Raw genomic sequence first — 21,263 nt, forward strand, 5'->3', positions numbered from 1 at the left:
AAAAATATATAATGAATAATCGAGAGCTTAATAAATCACTTGTAAATTAATAAACTATATGCCAAAAAAAAAAAATATTAGTATGCGGCATGAATATTCAAAAGTCAAAACAGTATGTATGTTAAAAGAGACAAATTCATTTGATAAATAGGGTTGTTATCCTTCGTAACATGGGAAGAGACAAATTTATTATATATTATATTTTTAAGAGACTTATAATCCATCACCAAAAAATGATAAATATGTAACTGAATACACTTGGTGAATTCTTAGTTACTTTTACTTAAAAAATAAAAATAAAAATAAAAAATCATACATCCCCTATGTGGGATTTACTTTCCTTGATATCATGAAACTCAAACTTTCTTAAATCAAAAATTTCACCAAAAGTGAAAATAATTTTCTCACCTTTTAAATTCATAGTAGTTATGCATTTATTCTTTTTGGCACTAATTTATCCTTAAGTATTAACTTTGATTTGGTTACTTAGTCCAACCACCTAGTGTTAATCTCTCCAAAACCCAACAAATACGATTCATATTGCAAACGGATAGATAGTTTTGACAGTTGGAACTTGGAAGTAGAAAGTGTAAGGTTTAGGCAAAGCTGCATTTATTCATGTTAATACCAAAATCAGAAACACTGCCTTCAAATAATACAGATAATGGAGCCGAGACAAGCAAACTTTTCATTCTTTGGCGCCTGCCATATATGGATTTCAAAGAAACAAGAGTAGACTCGAAAAATCCAAAATCATTCTCAGGAATAAATAACCATTTCCTTCCCAATGAATTAAAAATCTATGAGGGAGGGCAAAACTCCTATTAAGAGAACATTTTATGCAAACTAGAAATCGTTGTCAGAAACGGGAGGATGTATCTCAATCTTGGGTAGCTGCGCCTTGGTTGAGCTCAGCAAATCTCAGGCCAACACGCATCGAATGCTTCAAGAACTTCTCAGCACAACGACGCACGCAGGTCTCCTCTTGTTTGTCCAAAGTTTTGCGACGGAACGTATCAACACAATCGGTGAAGCATCTCTCCACCAGGTTGTTGTACATCCGTAAGCTGCAGTATCCACCCAAAAGAAGCATAATCATAATGGTTCCAGTTTTAACTTTTAAGGATGTGTTGAAATTGCAAAAGCTTGCACAACACATTGTGTACATGGAAAAAACAACATAAGGAATTTAAAATGCATCATAGCCTCAAAAATAATATAAGGAAGTGGATAAAATTCAGATTTACCAGTTTCATCATATCAAAAATTAAATACAAGCATGCATATCAATTAGTATAACTGTATAAGTAATGCAAAATAGAAAACCACACTAAAAGGACTCAACAGATGTTTCTTCAACTTATAAAACAACCAGATAAGTCATTTTTTAAAGTACAAGTAGATTTCATCACCCTTAAACAAGAATCAAAAGATCCCTTGCTTGGTTATCCAGACTTATAAACCTCCTAGCTTCTATCACATCATGCACATGAATTTGATCATTTGCAAAAATAAATACTGTCATTTAGAGTTCAATACAAACCATTAAGTTGAAGACTGACAAAATGTGTTCATTTCTTCACCTTCAATATTGTAAGCCAAGCTTACTCATTGTCCAATCACCCAACACCCAAGCATGACACTTAATTATAAAACAGATTTTATTCTATAACTACAAATGCAACTTGTGCAAAATATACAATATGACAGAATTTGAAGATGTACAAAACAGAATTTACATATAGCACTTTGTTAAGTACCCTTTCTTGTCCCCAAGTGAGTCCAGCATGACATAACAAGTATGCCTTATAAAATTGACTAGAGAAATCATTCAGCACGACTTAATATTAAATCAATCCATTATGCAATAAGTGAAGAACTTTTGAAGCATGAAGCTTGTGACTTGAGATTAATGCTTGGTGACAAACAAGATTTAGCAGATAGCTGCTAACCTGACTTATCCATTACTTCCAATACAATTGGTAACACGGCACAAAAATCTGTTTACGCAACTAAGACTAGAATAATTCCTCTTATCAGCTTATGAAATTGTACCCAACTGACGGTTAATCTGAATTGCATCTTAAATTTTCCCAATCGATCAATCCAGGCTGAAAATTTATGCGGCCAACTCAAGAGGTGTGATAAAATTTGCCCCTTTGATAAATCACCATTTCTCAAATTCGAGAAAAGGCCATACCTTCAGCTCGGTTGTTAAAATGCCATTTACCTTATTATCGCTCATATCAGTACGAAATCCCCATTAGTGAAAGTAAACAACAGTTATAGCAAAAAAAAAATAAAAAATAGTACTCGTATGCCATGAAATTAATAAGCAAATCAACACATACACACATACACACATACAGAGAAAGAGAAAGAGAAAGAACCTGTCACGGATTTGGAGTTGGTCAATCATGGCGGACATACGAATCTTATCTTCCTCGGGAAGATTGTCCATGTCTCCAATCATGCTCTTGTCCATCCTGCTTGATCGCTTCTCCGATTCACTGCTAGGGTTTTAGAAGAGAAGACTGGAAGACCAAAGTTTGTTTTGCTTTCTTGCACTGAGGACTGAGGAGGAAGGCATCTAAAACCAAAAACCCTAGCGATTTTGCGAAGCGGGTCAAGTTCTCTCGGACTTATTTTGCTAGTAGGTCCTTAGTCTTCAAGAAATTGCTATTATTTAAGGTTATGTTTATCAATTATCACTCGATCCCCCTATTATTTATCTTCTTTAATCATTAAATACAATTTATAATTTCAATAAAACTTTGGGGTCTTTACAATAAATTGTTAATACATTTTTTTTGAAAGTAGTTAATACATTTTTTTAATATATAAGGAAAATTTACACTTTTTCCCCCTAAATAATAAGCTTGTAGTATTTTTTTTTCCAGAGTTATTCATGTATCTTAATTTGTCCTCTTAATTATTTAAAAAGTGATCGTTTTTCTCCTTTAATGTTAAATATATATTTTTACCCTTAAAATAATTATTTTATTTATTTTTCTTCTCCAACAAATTATTGCTTATATGTAGGGATGACTACGGTTGGACTTGAACCGAACTGAAACGGTAGGGATAGTTCTTGTTATGATTCAGAATCGAAAAAAATAGTTATTGAATTTAGACTATTTAAAAAATACAAAATAGAATTTACAAAAATAAATACATTTTGAACCGGCGGTTCAAACCGAAACTGGAATCGTAATAAATGCGAATCGGAACCGAACAGATTTGTAAATACCATTTGTAAATGATAAATCTATTCAGTTCCAATTCACATTTATTCTGATTTCAATTTCGGTTTGAACAGCCGGTTCAAATTTATTTATTTATTAAAATTCTATTTTCTATTTTAAAATAGTTTAAACTCAATAATTATTTTATTTTTTTCCCAGTTCTTAGTCGTGATAAGAACCGTTCCCACTGTTTCAGTTCGGTTCAAATCGTAGTCATCCCTACGACCCTACACATAAGTAATAATTTGTTGGAGAAGGAAATGCATGAAATAATTATTTTAAGGATAAAAATGTTCATTTAACATCCAAGGGAGGAAATCTCCACTTTTAAAATAATTGAAATGACAAATGTGGATACATAAATATCTCAGAGGGAACAAATATTATAAGCCTATAATGCAGGGGAGAATATCAATTATCCTAAATTTGAATTGTTTGACCACCTTTAGATGTCTAACTTGATCAATAAGTTAAAATGATTGCTTGATAAACAATTTTTTAATTTAGCTTATTAATGCCAATAAGTTGAAAAAAAAAGAGTTATTTTGAGTAACTTATTAATATCAGTTTATTATATTTTTGTTTTAAAAGACTAATTTATTATTAACAGTTATTGATTGTATAAACATATATATTACTGATTCTATTACAATGCAGTATCTGTTAATAACCAGTTTCTCAATCTAATGGAATCAATATCGCCTCCCAAAATCCCCATACAAGAAAATAACTTGTGTCACTGGACCACAAAGTCCTTGGCAAAGAAGAAGATGGGTTAATAGGATAGTTTTTATTTTTGTTTTTCACTTGTCATATGTGAAATCAAAAGGAGCAAAAGCAAATTTGATAATTTTTAGACAATTGCATAATGTTCGGTGAAACCGAAGTACCGAACATTAATTTATTAGTTCTAACCTCAAATTTAATAATTGATTGGACAATTTGTAATTTTACATCCTCCAACACTTTTAGGTAAAAAAAAAAAGTTAGGGCTTAGAATTAAGGTGTGTTTGGTAACTCGGAAAATGCTTTTCTAAATCATTTTATGAACTTTCGGTGTTTGGCAACGTCTGGAAAATGCGGTCAACGAAAAATGATTTCCGTTGTCCATGGAAAAGACCCCTTTTTCGAAAGAAAAAAAAAACTTTCGGACAAAAAGTCTGGAAGTAATTTTCTGGAAACTTTTTCCGTGCGAAGGACGAGCCGTCCCTCTCTCGTTTCGGCGGGTTGGTTTTCGTCGGAACTGCTATGGTTTCCAGTCGAAAACAATAGTAGCGTCGTGTTTTTTGTCTTTCTTTTTTTAATAATAAATAATATTATTTTATATTATTTTTATATTTTAAATAAAATAATAAAAATATATAATTATACAATTCTACTCATTTTCTAAAAAATGAACCAAACTGGAAAAATGACTCATTTTCCAAAAAATATTTTATAGAAATCATTTTCTTACTTTTCAAATACACCCTTAGGGTGTGTTTGGAAAGCAGGAAAATGGTTTCTGGAAAATGATTTCTGAAAAATGAGTCATTTTCCAAAAAATATTTTCCTTTCTTGTGTTTGGCTGTAGAACAGAAAACTGTGTTGGTGTGTTTGGCTCATTTTTCAAAAAATGGGTAGGAAAATGAACAGAATTATATAATTGAATATTTTAATTAATTTGTTTAAATGTAATTAACAACATTTATAACAAATATACAATCCAAAAAATAAAATAATCACAAAAAAAAAATCACAACAAAATAATATCTATCTCATAAAAAAAAATAAAAATAAAAGTGGCCGACTGATTTCAGATGTCAAATAAAAAAAATAAAACCCATAATATCTATCTCATAATAAAAAAATAAATTATTACTTAAAAACAAAAAGAAAAAGTTGAAGATGTCAAGAAGATGAAGAAGTTAAAGCATTTAGGAGGCCTAAGGAGATGGAAGAAGCAAAGGAGAAGGAAGAAGCAAACTTCCGGAAAATGACTTCCCCAAAAAAAGAGGGAAGTAATTTTCCATAAAATTGGGCTTATTTTCCATTGACCAAGAAGTTCATTTCTATTGACTCTATTTTCCCCTCCTTCCCAAACACCAAAAACTCGGAAAATGATTTCTAGAAATCATTTTCCGGGTGATGGTGTAAATGTAAACGGGGTACGGATTTACACCACGTGTGTTGTTTGATTGTGTATGATGTAGTGTATGAAGTGTGTATGCTTGAATGCAGGGAGAAGGGGAAAGGAAGCCATGGTTTCTTCTTGGAGAAGAAGAGCCAAGAACAAGAGAGAGAGAGGAGTGAATGATGGATGGATCCAGAATGAATTTTGGATACCATTAACAGGAGGGTCAGGTCCTTTATATAGAAATAGGACCTAACCTTTAAGAATATAATACTTCCCAAAGGTCACTTGCCCCTTAACAATTTCTAAGGGACACCCGATCTTTTAGGGATACAACAATACATGGACTATACACATTGTACTTCTACAGTAGTCCCTGGGGGTATTTACCCATCACCGGGTTTCCAAACACACCCTTAGTTGAAAATCTAATGTATAAAAGAAAACTAGTTATCACACATGCGAATGGTTCAATGCTCAATGTACATTTTTAAATTAGTGTTTCAAAATTTATTAAGTATAATTCAAATATTCGATATCCTAACACATATGAATGTATGATCAAAATTAAGACCTCAACAAATAATTATACTAACATTTTTTTAATTCATGTTAGGAGTCTAAGACTCTTATTATATTTTTGTAAAGAGTTAATACCCAATATAGTCCTCGACTATAGTGGTTTTACTCAATTTAGTCCTAAATGACTTTTTGTGTTCAATATAGTCCTTGACTTTGATGGTTTTACCCAATTTAGTCCTTTGTTAAAAATTCTGTTAGTTAACGGTTATAAATACGGTCCTAATGGTAATTTCTCATCCTCCATCCCATTTAGGATGATTCCTTCTTCTTCCCCTTATTAAGATCCACGCAGAAATGTAAATTTTCGCACTAAATCAACTTCAATCCTAAATAAATAAATACAGAGTAAATAAATATTTGGCTACGAAAATTTACATTTCTGCATGGATCTTAATAAGGGGAAGAAGAAGGAATCATCCTAAATGGGATGAAGGACAAGAAATTACCATTAGGACCATATTTCTAACCGTCCACTAACATAATTTTTAACAAAGGACTAAATTGAGTAAAACCATTAAAGTCGAGGACTAAATTGAGCACAAAAAGTCATTTAGGACTAAATTGAGTAAAACCACTATAGTCAAGGACTATATCAGGTATTAACTCTTTTTGTAAATGTAAAAAACAAAAAAAGCGGATTTTTTTAAAATTTTTTTTCGAGTACTAAAAGCGGATTGTTATATCCATGGTGGCCCAGACGTCTTTAATTCAAAGTTCAAACGGTAACCGCATTTCGAAAATTTGAATTCATCATCTCTCCGCAGCTCGCAAGTCGCAAACCCTGTTCTTTAACGGTCTCTCTCGCTACTCCATCTCCGAACCTTCAGTCACTGTGTCTGCGTCTGAAGCGAGCCAAATCGATCCTCACCGGACAAGGTATTTCGACTACAGAAATTTCAATTCGGATTCCTCAGCTTGACTACACAAGGTAAAAATAAAATAAAATAGAATCTGGTTTGTTTTTCTCTTCTGTGTTGGTGTACGTTTATCTTTCTCCCTCGATCGCTGGGAAGTTTTGTTTATTACATAGCCAAGTGATGAAAATTTTGATTCTGAAAGTTCATCGAATTGATCAGAATTTTAGGTTGATTTCCTTCCTTCCTTCCTATTTCTCTTAATTTGACTAGTAAATGTTTGTATTAATTTCAAGCTTGAGTATATGACAAAGTTGTAGCTGATCGATTGTATGAACATGCTGTGTTTTAAAATTTAATATTAGGATTTCAAGAAGTTAAGCTGACAGGTACGCTGTTTCCGAGTATAGATATAATGGCGGCAGATATGGCTAGCCTTAAGGCATCTCAAACGGAGAACATTTCGACTCCGGAAAGACTCCAAACCTCACAATCTAGCTTAATATCTAAGGTGAAAGTCATTGTAAGAGTTCGCCCCTTTCTTCCTCAAGAAATCTTGGCAAGAAATGGGAACTCGGTCTCTTGCGCATCGGCACTTCACTCTGATTCTGAAACTTCCGACGAAGTCACCGTTCATCTGAAAGATTTTGAAACTAGGTACTTTGTTTTGGTCTTTGGGGGCAATTAAATTGTTACTAAAATGTCTACTTAAGAGTACTTGCTTATTTATGTGTACTAGTAAATTTCTGATTTATGGTCTCATGTCTTTTGCTTATTGCCTAGCCGAAAGGAATTTTACAAGTTGGATGGTTTTTATGGGCATGATGACAACAATGTCGGTCAAATTTTTCACAAGGAAGTTAGCCATTTGATCCCAGGGGTGTTCCGTGGCTACAACGCAACCGTATTTGCATATGGGGCAACTGGGAGTGGAAAAACTTACACCATGCAGGTATCATTTTCATTGCTTCTGTAAACTCAAATTTCCTTCAATTCCATTAGTGAAACTGTATTGAAGTAGAATATGCATTGGAAACTAAAAATATTTGAGAATAAAGCTAAATAAACGCAGCTTTAAAATTTATGAATGCATGAGGAGGGGTCTTATTGAGCAAATATGTTCAGAACTCAACTAGAAATTGGCTTACCATTGTGCAGAATAAAAGACTCCTCTTGAAGTTGATTATGAATTTGTATCATTTCTCCATCAATTTTTTAATCTGAAATTTCATCTTGTCTGTGCTCTATGTATTTGTCACTCCATAGTGCCCACAAAGAAGCATAGCAAGTATCAAACCTGTGAACAGGGACATTCCTTATTCTTTTAAGTTGGGTACCTTAGCATGTAAAATGACTTTTTTTAATACATAGTCACCTATGCTTCAGTTTCAGAGCATTACTTATTCTTTTTAAGTTGGGTTCCTTAGATGTAGAATGGCATTTTAAAAATACATATTCACGTGCACTTTAGTTTCTGTTTACCCTTCTCAAATATACATGCAAAAATAAATGATTCTTGATTTTCTTGTACAGGGAAGTGCTGAGATACCTGGTCTAATGCCACTTGCAATGTCATCCATCCTTTCAATTTGTCAAAGCACTGGAAGTACTGTGGCCATCTCTTACTACGAGATTTATATGGATAAATGCTATGATTTGCTAGAACTGAAAAATAAGGAAGTTGCTATATTGGATGATAAAGATGGGCAGATTCATCTGAAGGGACTTGCACAAGTTGGAGTTATCTCAATGTCAGGCTTTCATGAGATTTTCTCTGCTGCAGTTCAGAGAAGAAAAGTTGCCCAGACAAGTCTTAATGATCTCTCTAGTCGGAGCCATGGCGTGCTTGTCATATCTGTTTCCACACCTTGTCATGAAACCTCAGGGAATGTTATCACTGGGAAGCTGAATCTCATTGATTTAGCAGGTACTTCAGATGATTAACATGGTAGACATGACTGGATACATACAAGGTTTTTATGTACAAGATTACTGACGTATTGTGTACTTTTATCTTATCTAATTAGGAAATGAAGACAACAGGAGGACTTGCAATGAAGGAATTCGTCTCCAGGAGAGTGCCAAGATCAACCAGTCCCTTTTTGCATTGTCAAATGTGATCTACGCATTGAATAACAACCAATTGCGAGTACCTTATAGGGAAAGCAAATTGACACGTGTACTGCAGGATTCCCTTGGAGGAACAAGCCGTGCTTTGATGGTTGCTTGTTTGGTAAGTAGTTCTCATCTTGTAATTTTATCACTGTTCTGAATATGAGAATATGAAGCTGAAACTTTCACTAAATTTAGTAAATTTGTTCCTTTATCACCCACTAGAACCCTGGAGAGTACCAGGAATCTGTTCATACAGTCAGTTTAGCAGCGAGGTCAAGGCACATTTCTAACTTTCTATCATCAGCTAAAAAAGAAAATACTCCAAAAGTTAAAGTTGACATGGAAGCAAAGCTTCGTGCTTGGCTGGAATCTAAAGGCAAGACAAAAAGCGCACAAAGGCCAAGGGTGGTTTCTTCTCCATTTACTAGTAAAACTCCAATTTCACTGTGCTCAGTCAAAAAAGTTAATATGTGTCCAAGTTCAACTAAAGCAAAATTGTTTAGCAACCAAGGTGCTTCAGGTTTAAAGCAGAGGTAAGGGATGCATGCATTAACTGGGGTACCCAGCTTAAGGTTTCTACTGCTATCACAGTATCACTATTTAATTCATTTCATTTTGCAGGGCTCCCGATGTTCCTTTTAGAAGCTTATTCGGTAGTAGACATGATTTTATCTCAGTTCTAGAGGTGAGCTGAAACATTTTTTAGCCTTCATAGTTATTTTCCCATATATGGGTAATTTTTTATGATGCTATTTTTACAAAGATCCTTATGATGTATCAAATAACAGAAGGGTTCACAAATTCTAATGTAGACAATACTATATGTTGCTATGTACACGGGCATTGCATCTTTTTAGTGAAATTCTTTGATTGTTAAGAGGTGCACTTCAGAGTTCAGATTCTACTGTTGTTTTACTATGCATTAGTGATGATATACTGACATTTAGTAGTTTATTTAACGGTCCTTTTATTTGTTCAAAGTGCAAATTTTCCCCATTTAAGCTGGTTCCACACTTAAAAAACAAAGCTGAAGAAACTTTGGATGTTTGCATTTGCAGGCACTAGACCATGTTAATGGTACAAATTTGGAAACAAAGCCTGAGGTTTCAGAAGAAAGAGACAGAGAGTCTAATAATTGTAAATCTCGTGCCTTTCTGCTGCATGATTAAATTTATTTAGTTTAATTCATTTTTCCCCAAATCAAGTGTATTATATAATATATAAAAAAATTCTGAATATTGTGTAGATAATCAAGTGGTAAGGGAGGAGAAAAATGCAAATGTTGAATCTGTCAACCCTGTAAGATCATCACCCGCTGCTAAGGAAACTAATGCATTTCAAAGTCCACCTAGGAAAGCCCTTTCTCCAATTATCACCAACATAAACATTGAGAATGTTTCAGAAAAGGAGAAGAGACATATATTCCTGTCTGATCCTGATAACAGTGCTGATAATAAATTTCAAGTGCCAGGAACACCACTTGATAAATTTAATACGAGGAGTTCCAATCTGAAGGTATAGAGCCAAGCCTATTTTCATGAACCCGTTGTTGTTGCTCCATTTGGTTCTGATTCCCGATGTGTATCAATATGCAGAGCTCTCTTGCCCAGGAATATATTGAATTTCTGAATGCAGCCAACAGGTAAGTAGTTTGTCAGCTGTTTTTTTTTTTTTTTCTGCCTTCATTGTGCTTAGAGACATTACATTTATTTCTTGCTTTTTGGCAGGGAGGAACTGCTGGAGATAAGGGTAAGCAATGGATCAATTATAATGGTCACAATTGTCTTGTCAATAAGCTGATTTGCATTTTTTTTTTTTAATTACACAGGGTATAGGACAGAAACTTGCTGACTACATTATTGAACTAAGGGAGGAAAGCCCCTTGAAATCGGTAAGACCCTCTTCCAAAGCAAATACACTGTTTTGAACTCTTCTAAGCACCCTGATCCGTGCTGAAATTATAGCGTTATGTTCTCTTGCAGCTTAATGATTTAGAGAAGTTGGGCCTTTCGTCAAAACAGGTAAGTTTGTTAACTTGCTATAAAACATTCAGCTCTTCATATCTTCATTGCGGCCATGAAATGATTCTTGATCTTACATGGATCATGTCTGTGTAACTTGCAGGTGCAAAACCTGTTTGGTAAAGCTGCGAAGATCTTATTTGAATAGACCTGTGTACCAACACCTTGTTGTGTCGTAAGGATCCAGGATTATGTGTATCCTATCAGTTGGGTTAATACTCATATCTGCTGAGTGCTTGGCCAATTTGTGTATGTATTGACTGACATGTGTGTTAATTGAATGAAGTGTGAGGAAAGTAGGAAACACAGTAATCTAACTGTTATAATAACATTGTTATTATATTAAACCAACTCAAAATGTTGTGAAGTGGTCATTAATGGAGTACTGGAGTCAACATGTGATGAAGTAGTTATTAATGGGATGTGAAGTGTGTTAGGTTTATAGATTAGTTTCATTTGTATGTTTGTTAAAATTAGTGGATTAGTGACATATTAGTCAACTATAAATAGATTGCTTTGTTTTTTATTTCAAATGTAAGAGTGTGTGTATTAAGAAGTTACAGCTTTAAACTTTTCCTATTTCGAATTTTACACACACATATATATATGTATAAAGATATATTACATTAAATATATCTTTCACTTGGTATTAGAGCATGTTAACCTTCCAACCTCAAGATATTTGTTGTTGTGAGATACGGCAACGAATTTCAATATTCTATGGTGGGATCCCAAATTAGATGGGAAACTCGATTATAATTATTGGCAAATTATGATGACTACACATTTGAAAGCTCAAAATCTTTGGAGCTATGTTGATCTTGGTTTACTAGATGAAGCTTATGCAACTGCTATAAGGCGAGATCAATTAGCCTTGAGACAAATTCACCAAGGTGTTGATTACTCCATTTTTGGGCAGTTAGCTGGTGTTGAAATAACAAATGAAGCTTGAGACATCTTAAACGTGTCACACAAAGGAATAAAGAATTGCCCAATGATAGATAGACACATATCTATCGTTTCTGTAGATGTCATCTCATATCGATCATATATCATTCCTACAATTGTGGCAAGTATAGACACAAAATTGCATATTGCTAGTATAATGAAGATAATCGTGGAAATCAAGCAAACGTTGCTGAAAAGTTTGGTGAGAGTTCTATTGAACCTAAAACCTTATTTTTGGCTGGTAATAGTTTGTCTGCAGATGAAAACACATGATTTTTGGATACAAGATGTAGTAATATGTGTGGGAAGAAAGAATTTTTTTCCGAACTAGATGAATCGGTCTAAAGTGACATTTAGCAATAAGTCAAAAGTGTAAATTTTGGAAAAAAAAAAAGAAGTAAACTCTCTATTCAGTTGAAGGATGATACTTGTAATTTTATATCTGATGTTTTCTATGCTCCTGGACTATACCAAAATTTGTTGAGTATGGGGCAATCAGAAGAAATGATATAAAAAAAATATTACTCATGAGTACTGTACCATTGTTGATGCAAAGCGGTTTTGATTGTCAAGGTAAATATGTCCCAAAATTGACTATTTCCTTTGAGAATCAATCATGCACTTCTTGTTTGCTTTAATTTTTGAAGTCGGTGATGATAATTGGTTATGACATATGCGGTTTGGGCATTTTCATTTCTAGGGATTAAATTAACTAGCAAGAAATAAACTTGTTTATGATTTGTCGATTGTTAATGTTCCTAACAATATTTGTGAGATTTGTTTGATTGGGAATAAACATAGAGAATATTTTTCTGTAGACAAGCATAAAAGAGCCACAAAAATAGTTGGAGATTGTTTACTCAAATCTTTGTTTATTGGAAGTTTCCTCACATGGATGTTGTTAGTATTTTGTTACTTTAATTGATGATTTCAGTAGGAAAATATGTGTTTATTTTCTGAAGTAAAAGTCAGATACTGTGATGTTTTCAAACAATTTAATATTTTTGGTGAAAAGCAAAGTGGTTATGTGCTTAAAATTTTGAGAACTCATAGATGTATATAATATATTGCTTCTGATGAACTTTTAAAGAAAAATGGTATTCAACATCACATGACAACTAGGTACACTTTACAAAAAAATGGAGTGGCTGAGATGAAGAATAGAGTTGTCATAGATATGGTAATGTGTATGCTGAAATCTAAAAATCTACCCAAGTCTTTCTGGGTAGAAACAATGACTTATGCTATTTATGTATTGAACATGTGTCCAACTAAAAGTGTTTGTGATAAGACACCTAAAAAAACTTGGAGTGAGGATAAACCTTCTATCAAACATCTCAAGGTTTTTGGATGTTTGGTATATGAACATGTGCTAGACCAATTAAGGATGAAGCTGGATGATAAACGTGAGAAATGTATTTTCATTGGTTATAGTGACACTTCAAAGGCTTATAAACTATACAATCCTGAAACTCAAAATGTTGTTATAAGTCGTAATGTAACTTTTGATGAATATAGTGCATGAGATTGGCCAGCTAAAGAAGAAGAGTCAATTGTTGTTCCCATTGTTCCTGAAAATGTTGTTGATGGGCAACTTTGCCCCATTATGTTTGTTTGACATTATCCCTTCGGACGCTATCTAATTAAATTTGACCGTTTATCTTTTAAAAAAAAGTATTCAATGTTTACTGAAGTGCATTTTAAAACTATATTTCAATAGATTATATATATATAAAAAAAAGAGACTTACCATAATAACATGGTATTTATCAAAATTAACATAACTTCAAAACATCTTCATTGATAATAAAGCATTACGCGTTGCAACATAATTTATGAGGAAGTTTTGATGCAAAACAACTATTGACTACTAAAACTTAGTGAAAACATTATTTGAAAAAAAATCAAGTCAGTAGATTAAGATCTATAAACACACAAATTAATTATTGATGTAAAAAAAATAATTCTCACTTTTAAAGATAAACTTTAGAGCCTCAAGTTGCTCAAATATATTCACAAGAAAGGCTATAGTAACTTAAAGTATATAAAGTTTGGAATATGAAATCTAACTTTTTTTTAATACACCCCAACTATATTACTATATTAGATGTTTTTTTTTTTAATTATCATCACAAACAAATAAAAATATAATACTAAATTAAAAAAATACATGTAGGCAAGAATTTGTACTTGGTATATAATTTGAATAAGCAGTGCAATTAGATCGTAAATAGTAAGGGTGTGTTTGGTTGGGGGGTTTTGGTATAGGGAATGGGTATGAAAGTGATTGCTAGTGTTTGGTTGATAGGTTTTGAGAATGCTACTATGGGTATGGAATACCCCATTAATGGGAAAACCCATACCCTTATTAAATAAGGGTTTCATTTCACTTCTTCATTTCTTCCCCAACTATTAATATTCATTCCCATTCCACCCAACTACCAAACATGCTAAATACTTTCACCAAAACCCATTACCCTTACCAAGTATTTGATACCCATTCCGATTCCGATTCCCATGTGCGAACCAAACACACCCTAAGTCACAATTCACAAATCATAAATATGAAAACGGGAGGTTAATATAATTTTATAAGAAATACATGCCACAAACACGAACAAAAAAAGAATGGGAAAAGGGCCAAACAACAAAAAAAGGAAAATACAAGACAAAAAGAAACATTAAACCCTAAACCCTACTAATATGCTTCGCTGCTGTAACGAGATTCAACCATCCATTTGAATGCAGAAGATTCTGTTTTCTCGCCGGAGATACGCCAGTTAGGGTTTCTGCAGGCTCTCCGGGGAACTGCGGAAGGTAGAGGAAAGAAGATGGCTTACGTAGCATTGAAGAAGAATTACAAGTGCGTTCAGTCCCTGCAGCAATTCTATTCCGGAGGTCCTTACGCTGTCTCCTCCGACGGGTCTTTCCTCGTCTGCGCCTGCGATGAAACCATAAAAATCGTCGATGCTTCGAATGCGTCGATAAAGTCTACAATCGAGGGCGACTCGGAGCCGGTCACGGCTCTCGCTCTCAGCCCTAACAACAGCCTGCTCTTCTCGGCCAGTCACAGCCGCCAGATTCGAGTCTGGGACCTCTCTACCCTAAAATGTCTTCGTTCCTGGAAGGTATTTCTTCACACAATGATTTCCAGTTCCATTCTCCTTTTTTTTTTTTTTTTTCTGCAATGCCTTTCTTCTGTTTGAGTTTTTTAATTTTAGTGTGTAATCAACATGGCATTGTGGACAGGCACATGAGGGACCTGTGATGGGATTAGCTTGCGATGCTTCGGGCGGGCTGCTGGCAACAGCAGGGGCGGATAGGAAAGTGCAAGTGTGGGATGTGGATGGAGGATTCTGTACTCACTATTTCAAAGGCCACAAAGGAGTTGTGACTAGCATTATGTTTCATCCTGACCCAAATCGTCTAATTGTGAGTTCATGTTTCTGATTTCTTGATGGGTATATTAACTGAGGGCTTTCCTTGTATATATATATATATATATATATTTCTGAAATCAGGAATTAATATATATTTGGTGATCTAATTAACTGTAAATGATGATTAACCTTTATAATTATTTATGCATTTGAATTTTTGGCTGCTAGTGCCTAGTGGAATATGTTCACTGCTGGGTTGGGTGTTGAGCAACACCCTAGATTTATTGATGGCCATCAGTTTTCACTTTCATCTTTATATTTTACTTATAAGGTTATTGCTTCTGTATTCCTTGTAGCTTTTCACTGGGAGTGATGATTCCACAGTTCGAGTCTGGGATCTAACAAGCAAGAAGTGTTTGGCTACACTAGAAAAACACCAATCAACGGTCACTTCTGTCGCAGTATCTGAAGATGGATGGACCTTGATTAGTGCAGGGAGGGATAAGGCATGTTTTAATCTTTCCTCCACTCCCTTAGTTTTTTGCATAATGCTGTATTGATTTTCCTTTGGATTAAGGTATAGTGGTATATTGTATGTATGATTTTGCATGTTCCTCTTTCTATTCATAAATATGATCCTAAGATGAGCAAGAGCAACTGTCCAGTTTAATTATACAAACTGCCACGTGTGCAATATAGCACTGTAATTTATTCTTGCTTAGGCTCTAGGATCCATTCTTTCCTATGAAGGAAATGAAATTTATGATAATTTATTCAATTCATTAATGTGCCCTGCTCATGCGCTTGAACTAATTTAATTCTATGTCTAAATTCTTGGACCTTTTTCTTGCCTTCACTTCTTCCTGTTGGGCATAAATTCTTATACCAATGGAGTTGCTGATGTTCAGATAAATTTCAGGTTGTGAATTTGTGGAATTTGCATGACTTTAGCTGCATGATCACAATCCCAACATTTGAGGCAGTAGAAGCTGTGTGCATAATTGGGTCTGGCTCTTGCTTCAATGCATGCATTGCTTCTTCTTCGGATCAACATGGAAAGAAGAGAAATGACATACCATCAATTAATTTTATCACAGTTGGTGAACGAGGGGTGGTGAGGATATGGAAGTCAGATAGGTATCTTTCATTGATTGGAACTGATTGCAATGCTCTTATTACGCTACTTTATATCTTTCTGCTCTTTAGTAGCATCCTTTCTTCCACTCCCCACTAAAATGTTTCTTTTTATAATATACTTCTCATAGAGCAATGTGTAAAACATTGATAAGTAACACCCTACTTTTTGAGTTAAACATGCATACTTTGTAGTGAATAAACCTTTGAACTGAATCATATATTTGTTTATTAGCATTGTTTCCTCACACTATAAATCCTGGGTTAACTGACTTTCAACTATATTTCCAACAGAGCTCTTTGTATTTTCGAGCAAAAACAGTCTGATGTTACTGTCACTTCTGAAAGAGAAGATACCCAAAGAGGGTTTATTTCTGCTGTCATTTTGCCAACAAGTCAAGAGTTGCTTTGTGCCACAGCTGATCAGCAGTTTCTTATTTATTCTCCCAAGGAATCTGATGGTATACTAGGATTAGTTCTGTCGAAAAGGCTTGTTGGATACAATGAAGAGATTGCAGATATGAAATTTTTAGGGGAGGATGAACAGTTCCTTGCTGTTGCCACAAGTGTTGAGCAGGTGAGATTTTCTAATGAGTTTCTTGATCTAAATTCTTTCAAGCTCTGTCATGCTGCATTGCCTGTGCATAGTCCTTGCTTTCAATCTAGGGTCCATGTATGCTAATTTTAAGGTTTTGAGGACAAAAGTGCGGATATATAATCTGTTTTAAAAAATAAAATTGTGTATTGACATCTGCCTACAATCATGATATGCCATCTACTGATCACTATAGGATCCTCGAGAGACTAGAAATCTACTAAAATATTATTCTTTATAGTTCTTAAAATGTATTACCTTGAATTAAAGTCAGCAGGCATGCTTTGAGTTATTTTGAGCATAACCATTAGGGATTATCATCTAAAGGACTGCATGCATGTTAATCTGAGTGTATGATCTTATATCAATTATTTAAAATTCTTAAAATTTATAGCATGAAATAATGTCTGCATTTTATACTTTAGCTCTTTTGAGTATAGCTTTTGTGGACTTATATCTAAAAACTGTATGTACATAGGTCCGAGTGTATGATCTTACAACAATGTCATGTGCCTATGTGTTGGCTGGTCACACTGAAATCGTTCTGTGCCTTGATACCTGTGTATCAACTGCTGGAAGAACACTAATTGTTACTGGGAGCAAGGACAACAGTGTAAGTTTATCATGTCATTTCTATTCAGGCACCTCTTTATTGCTACTATAACCCTCTATCATCTCTTTTTCTTTTGGTGGTTCATTGTGAGGAAATATTATTATCTTCAAGCTTCTGTAAGCCTTATTCCATTGTTTTCATAGGTTAGGTTGTGGGATTCCCAGACCAAACATTGCATTGGAGTCGGTGCAGGGCATTTGGGAGCTGTTGGTGCTGTTGCTTTTTCAAAGAAACATCATAACTTCTTTGTGAGTGGTAGTAGGTAAGTGTCACACCAGAAATTACCATACTATAAGTCTATAACATCCTTTGGTATATTTATTTAATCACACATTTGATACTGAATTAATAGCCTTAACATTCTAAATCACACAGTTATGTTTCTTGCCAACTATTCTTTGTAAAAGAGTTAATTGAATGATAAAGATGTTAGTATGTTACCTAGGTTTTCATCTCAATACCCATCCTGTTTTCATCTGATATTTTGTGTCAATGTTGTGAAAACTTTTGTTTTGTTTTGTTTTTTTCTCCAGATATTTGGCATTATAGCTACTGATTTAGGTGTTTATATAAGAAGTATTTTTTTTTCTTCAAATCTTTCAGTCCTATACTGGATGCTTTCTTTCTACTTTTGAGAGTTTGCCATTTCCAATCCCTGTTCTGTTATCCTCTTTCTTTTTGGAAGCTTAGTATTCTGTATTTCACTATTTTTAATGGATTTATTATTTATAGTGCTCCTTTGACCAAATAGACAGAATCAATGTTTCACTCTTTTGCTACTTTAGAAGCACTGTAATTGACTCATGGTGTTTTTGTGTCTGTGCAGTGATCGTACATTGAAAGTATGGAGTCTAGATGGTCTCCTGAATGACACTGAAGAAGTTTTTAATTTGAAAGCAAAAGCAGTTGTAGCAGCACATGACAAGGATATTAACTCTCTGGCAGTTGCACCGAATGATAGTCTTGTTTGTAGTGGTTCTCAGGTACGAAGCTACTTGTCAACATTTATAATCTCACATACTTCTATTGGAGTCTGGTTATCATCTCACAATTTTCTTTTATAATCTCTCTTTCAATTACAAGGACCGCACTGCTTGCATTTGGAGGCTTCCAGATCTAGTGTCTGTGGTCACACTCAGGGGGCATAAAAGAGGGATTTGGTCTGTGGAGTTTTCTCCAGTTGATCAATGTGTGATTACGGCATCTGGAGATAAGACCATAAAGATATGGGCTATATCTGATGGTTCGTGTTTGAAAACATTTGAAGGGCACACATCAAGTGTAATTCGAGCATCATTTGTTACACGCGGCACTCAGTTTGTTTCTTGTGGTAAATTGGAATCCTGAAATCTATGCTTTTTCTAGTTGTGACCTGCTTTTAGCCTGCTACTAAAAGTGAAACCATCTTTCTTTTAGGTGCTGATGGTTTAGTGAAGCTGTGGACAGTCAAGACCAACGAGTGTCTTGCAACATATGACCAACATGAAGACAAGGTGCTAAGTTTTATGCAGTTTTTCTTGTGCTTATGGAAGCCTATATGTATTTATTTGATGAGGACAAGATAATCCATGTTTATGAGATTACTGATAGTAGTGCCAATCCATTGATGTCTACATGATGCCATGGCTGCTTAACATGCTTAGAATTCTTTTATGAGCTTATGATATGCTTTCATTTTCTTTTCAATATCGGATAGTATGTTCTAACTTTTTTGCAGTCATATTTGCAAAGGATGCAATAGTCTTAATTCCCTTAACTGTTTGACTTCAGATTTGGGCTTTAGCTATTGGGAAGAAGACAGAAATGCTTGCAACTGGTGGCAGTGATGCAGTTATCAATTTATGGCATGACTCCACAGCTTCAGATAAAGAGGAAGCTTTTCGTAAAGAAGTGAGATATTTATCTGTTTGTTTCTGTTATATTGAAACAGTCCTCATGCTGTATGAAGCATCAAGTTATTGGGTAACAACGTCCTAACGGCATTACTGTGCTGCTAATGCAGGAGGAAGGTGTTTTGAGAGGACAGGAGCTAGAGAATGCTGTATTCGATGAAGATTACACTAGAGCAATCCAGATTGCTTTTGAGCTTCGCAGACCTCATAAGCTTTTTGAGCTATTTGGTCAACTCTGCAGGTAGGCATGGCTGTTGGTCTTCACGTTCTTTTTTCCTCTCTTGTTTTCATATGCTGGTGGTAAATGGTAATGTTGTCACAATGTCATCCCCTTCGTCTTCTCTGTAACACTAATTTCGATGCAGAATGGAAGAGCCTAGAGTTCACTTGGGGAAAGTTTTGCATGCTTTTGGCAAGGAAGAAATTTGCTTGCTTTTGGAATATATCCGAGAATGGAATACAAAACCAAAATTCTGTCATATAGCACAGTTTGCTCTTTCTACAGTATTCACCATGCTTCCACCAACAGAGATTATCGAGGTTTGAGCCCTCTCCTTTGTTGTTGTAGTTACAGATTTTTGCAGAAATTAGTAACAAATTCAATGCCTATGAAAAAGCATTTGATATTTTATTAGTGAATTAATGAATTGATTACAGTTAAAAGTGTTTTACTAAATTTGACTATAGAGCTTAAAGGAAGTTTTGTCCTTTGTACGGTGTTCCAGATAAAAGGTATAGGAGAGTTGCTCGAAGGCATTATGCCGTATTCACAGAGGCATTTCAGCAGGATAGATAGGTTGGAAAGAAGCGCTTACCTATTGGACTATACTCTAACAAGCATGTCGGTCATTGAACCTGAAGTCCGTGCTGGTGGCTTAACATGGAAATCGGAAGAAAAAGATGCTAGAGACACTGTTGAAGCAGCAGATGATGGCTTAACATGGAAATTGGAAGAAAAAGATGCTAGAGACACTGTTGAAGCAGCAGATGAAGGGCAACTAGGAGAAGGTGATTTAACAGAGCAAGAGGCCAATCAGGAAGAGATTAAAACCAAGATCTCTTCAAAGAAAAAGAAATCACACAAGTTGAGAGACATTGAACCATCAGAAGGAGATTTAACCGAGCAAGAGCCAAATCAGGAGTTGACAACCAAGGTGTCTTCAAAGAAAAGGAAATCACACAAGTCGAGAGACATTGAACCATCAGAAGGTGATTTAACCGAGCAAGAGCCAAATCAGGAGTTGACAACCAAGGTCTCTTCAAAGAAAAGGAAATCACACAAGTCAAGAGACATTGTACCATTAGAAAGTGATTTAACAGAACAAGAGCCGAACCAGGAGGAGCTGAAAACTAAGACCTCTTCAAAGAAAAGGAAATCGCACAAGTCGAAACACTGAACCATTAAGAGGCGATTTAACAGAGCAAGAGCTGAACTGGGAGGAGTAGAAAACAAAGACCTTTTCGATGAAAAGGAACTCATAGAAGAAGTTGAATGGCAAATTGGCAAGAAAGCATAGGGAGAGAGTAAGTTGTTGGGTTCATCTTTAGCCTTCTGTCTCATGTAATTATCAAATTTTGTCATGAATCATGAGTGAACACATAACCCCCATTGAGACTTCTCACGCAAGGCCAGGTAAAGTTGCATGCCGTACTCATGTGATATGGCCTTGTGATGTTAGTATTTGGGTTTGTTACACATTTAAATTCTATTACATGTCAGTTATACAAGAAGATAAACTAAAATGAGCATAGATACTTGTTCATTTGTACT

The 21,263-nt window shown here is 34.6% G+C and overlaps 3 protein-coding genes across 5 annotated transcripts; 2 read left to right on the forward strand and 1 right to left on the reverse strand.

Annotated features, from left to right (window-relative positions):
* Nucleotides 1–595: 595 nt before the first annotated feature.
* On the reverse strand, nucleotides 596–2,595 carry LOC116006113 (mitochondrial import inner membrane translocase subunit Tim9). The gene is made up of 2 exons (XM_031246389.1): nucleotides 2,391–2,595; nucleotides 596–1,067 (listed from the first exon to the last, which is right to left on the reverse strand). Exons 1-2 carry the CDS (start codon nucleotides 2,483–2,485, stop codon nucleotides 881–883), a joined length of 282 nt encoding a protein of 93 aa, XP_031102249.1. The 5' UTR covers nucleotides 2,486–2,595; the 3' UTR covers nucleotides 596–880.
* Nucleotides 2,596–6,666: 4,071 nt separating this feature from the next.
* LOC116006402 (kinesin-like protein KIN-10B) lies at nucleotides 6,667–11,500 on the forward strand. 3 transcript variants are annotated; one of them, XM_031246755.1, is made up of 14 exons: nucleotides 6,667–6,868; nucleotides 7,160–7,451; nucleotides 7,578–7,746; nucleotides 8,328–8,721; nucleotides 8,822–9,027; nucleotides 9,132–9,442; nucleotides 9,531–9,594; nucleotides 9,968–10,046; nucleotides 10,156–10,424; nucleotides 10,505–10,551; nucleotides 10,637–10,658; nucleotides 10,738–10,800; nucleotides 10,892–10,930; nucleotides 11,034–11,500. In XM_031246755.1, exons 2-14 carry the CDS (start codon nucleotides 7,210–7,212, stop codon nucleotides 11,076–11,078), a joined length of 1,950 nt encoding a protein of 649 aa, XP_031102615.1. In that variant the 5' UTR covers nucleotides 6,667–6,868; nucleotides 7,160–7,209; the 3' UTR covers nucleotides 11,079–11,500. The 3 variants fall into 3 exon arrangements, with proteins under 3 accessions (XP_031102615.1, XP_031102616.1, XP_031102614.1); XM_031246756.1 differs by having other exon boundaries at nucleotides 7,184–7,451; XM_031246754.1 differs by having other exon boundaries at nucleotides 7,205–7,451.
* Nucleotides 11,501–14,617: 3,117 nt separating this feature from the next.
* Nucleotides 14,618–21,241, forward strand: LOC116006908 (transducin beta-like protein 3). Its single transcript, XM_031247421.1, has 14 exons — nucleotides 14,618–15,006; nucleotides 15,128–15,310; nucleotides 15,615–15,764; nucleotides 16,178–16,395; nucleotides 16,687–16,969; nucleotides 17,466–17,600; nucleotides 17,744–17,862; nucleotides 18,427–18,583; nucleotides 18,684–18,930; nucleotides 19,017–19,093; nucleotides 19,371–19,490; nucleotides 19,603–19,733; nucleotides 19,858–20,032; nucleotides 20,218–21,241. Exons 1-14 carry the CDS (start codon nucleotides 14,710–14,712, stop codon nucleotides 20,887–20,889), a joined length of 2,964 nt encoding a protein of 987 aa, XP_031103281.1. The 5' UTR covers nucleotides 14,618–14,709; the 3' UTR covers nucleotides 20,890–21,241.
* The last annotated feature ends 22 nt before the right edge of the window (nucleotides 21,242–21,263 follow it).

The sequence above is a fragment of the Ipomoea triloba genome, chromosome 15 (assembly GCF_003576645.1).
Source record: "Ipomoea triloba cultivar NCNSP0323 chromosome 15, ASM357664v1".
Lineage (NCBI taxonomy): Eukaryota > Viridiplantae > Streptophyta > Magnoliopsida > Solanales > Convolvulaceae > Ipomoea > Ipomoea triloba.

Bases quoted from the DNA above. Each gene is read 5' to 3' on its own strand.
- LOC116006113 (XM_031246389.1), bottom strand. From the start codon at position 2,485: ATGGACAAGAGCATGATTGGAGACATGGACAATCTTCCCGAGGAAGAT. The intron at 1,068-2,390 runs GTTCTTTCTCTT...TGGATACTGCAG, and splicing joins CAACTCCAAATCCGTGACAG to CTTACGGATGTACAACAACC.
- LOC116006908 (XM_031247421.1), top strand. From the start codon at position 14,710: ATGGCTTACGTAGCATTGAAGAAGAATTACAAGTGCGTTCAGTCCCTG. The intron at 16,970-17,465 runs GTGAGATTTTCT...GTATGTACATAG, and splicing joins TTGCCACAAGTGTTGAGCAG to GTCCGAGTGTATGATCTTAC. The intron at 18,584-18,683 runs GTACGAAGCTAC...TTCAATTACAAG, and splicing joins TTGTTTGTAGTGGTTCTCAG to GACCGCACTGCTTGCATTTG.
- LOC116006402 (XM_031246755.1), top strand. From the start codon at position 7,210: ATGGCGGCAGATATGGCTAGCCTTAAGGCATCTCAAACGGAGAACATT. The intron at 9,595-9,967 runs GTGAGCTGAAAC...TTGCATTTGCAG, and splicing joins ATTTTATCTCAGTTCTAGAG to GCACTAGACCATGTTAATGG. The intron at 10,931-11,033 runs GTAAGTTTGTTA...TGTAACTTGCAG, and splicing joins TGGGCCTTTCGTCAAAACAG to GTGCAAAACCTGTTTGGTAA.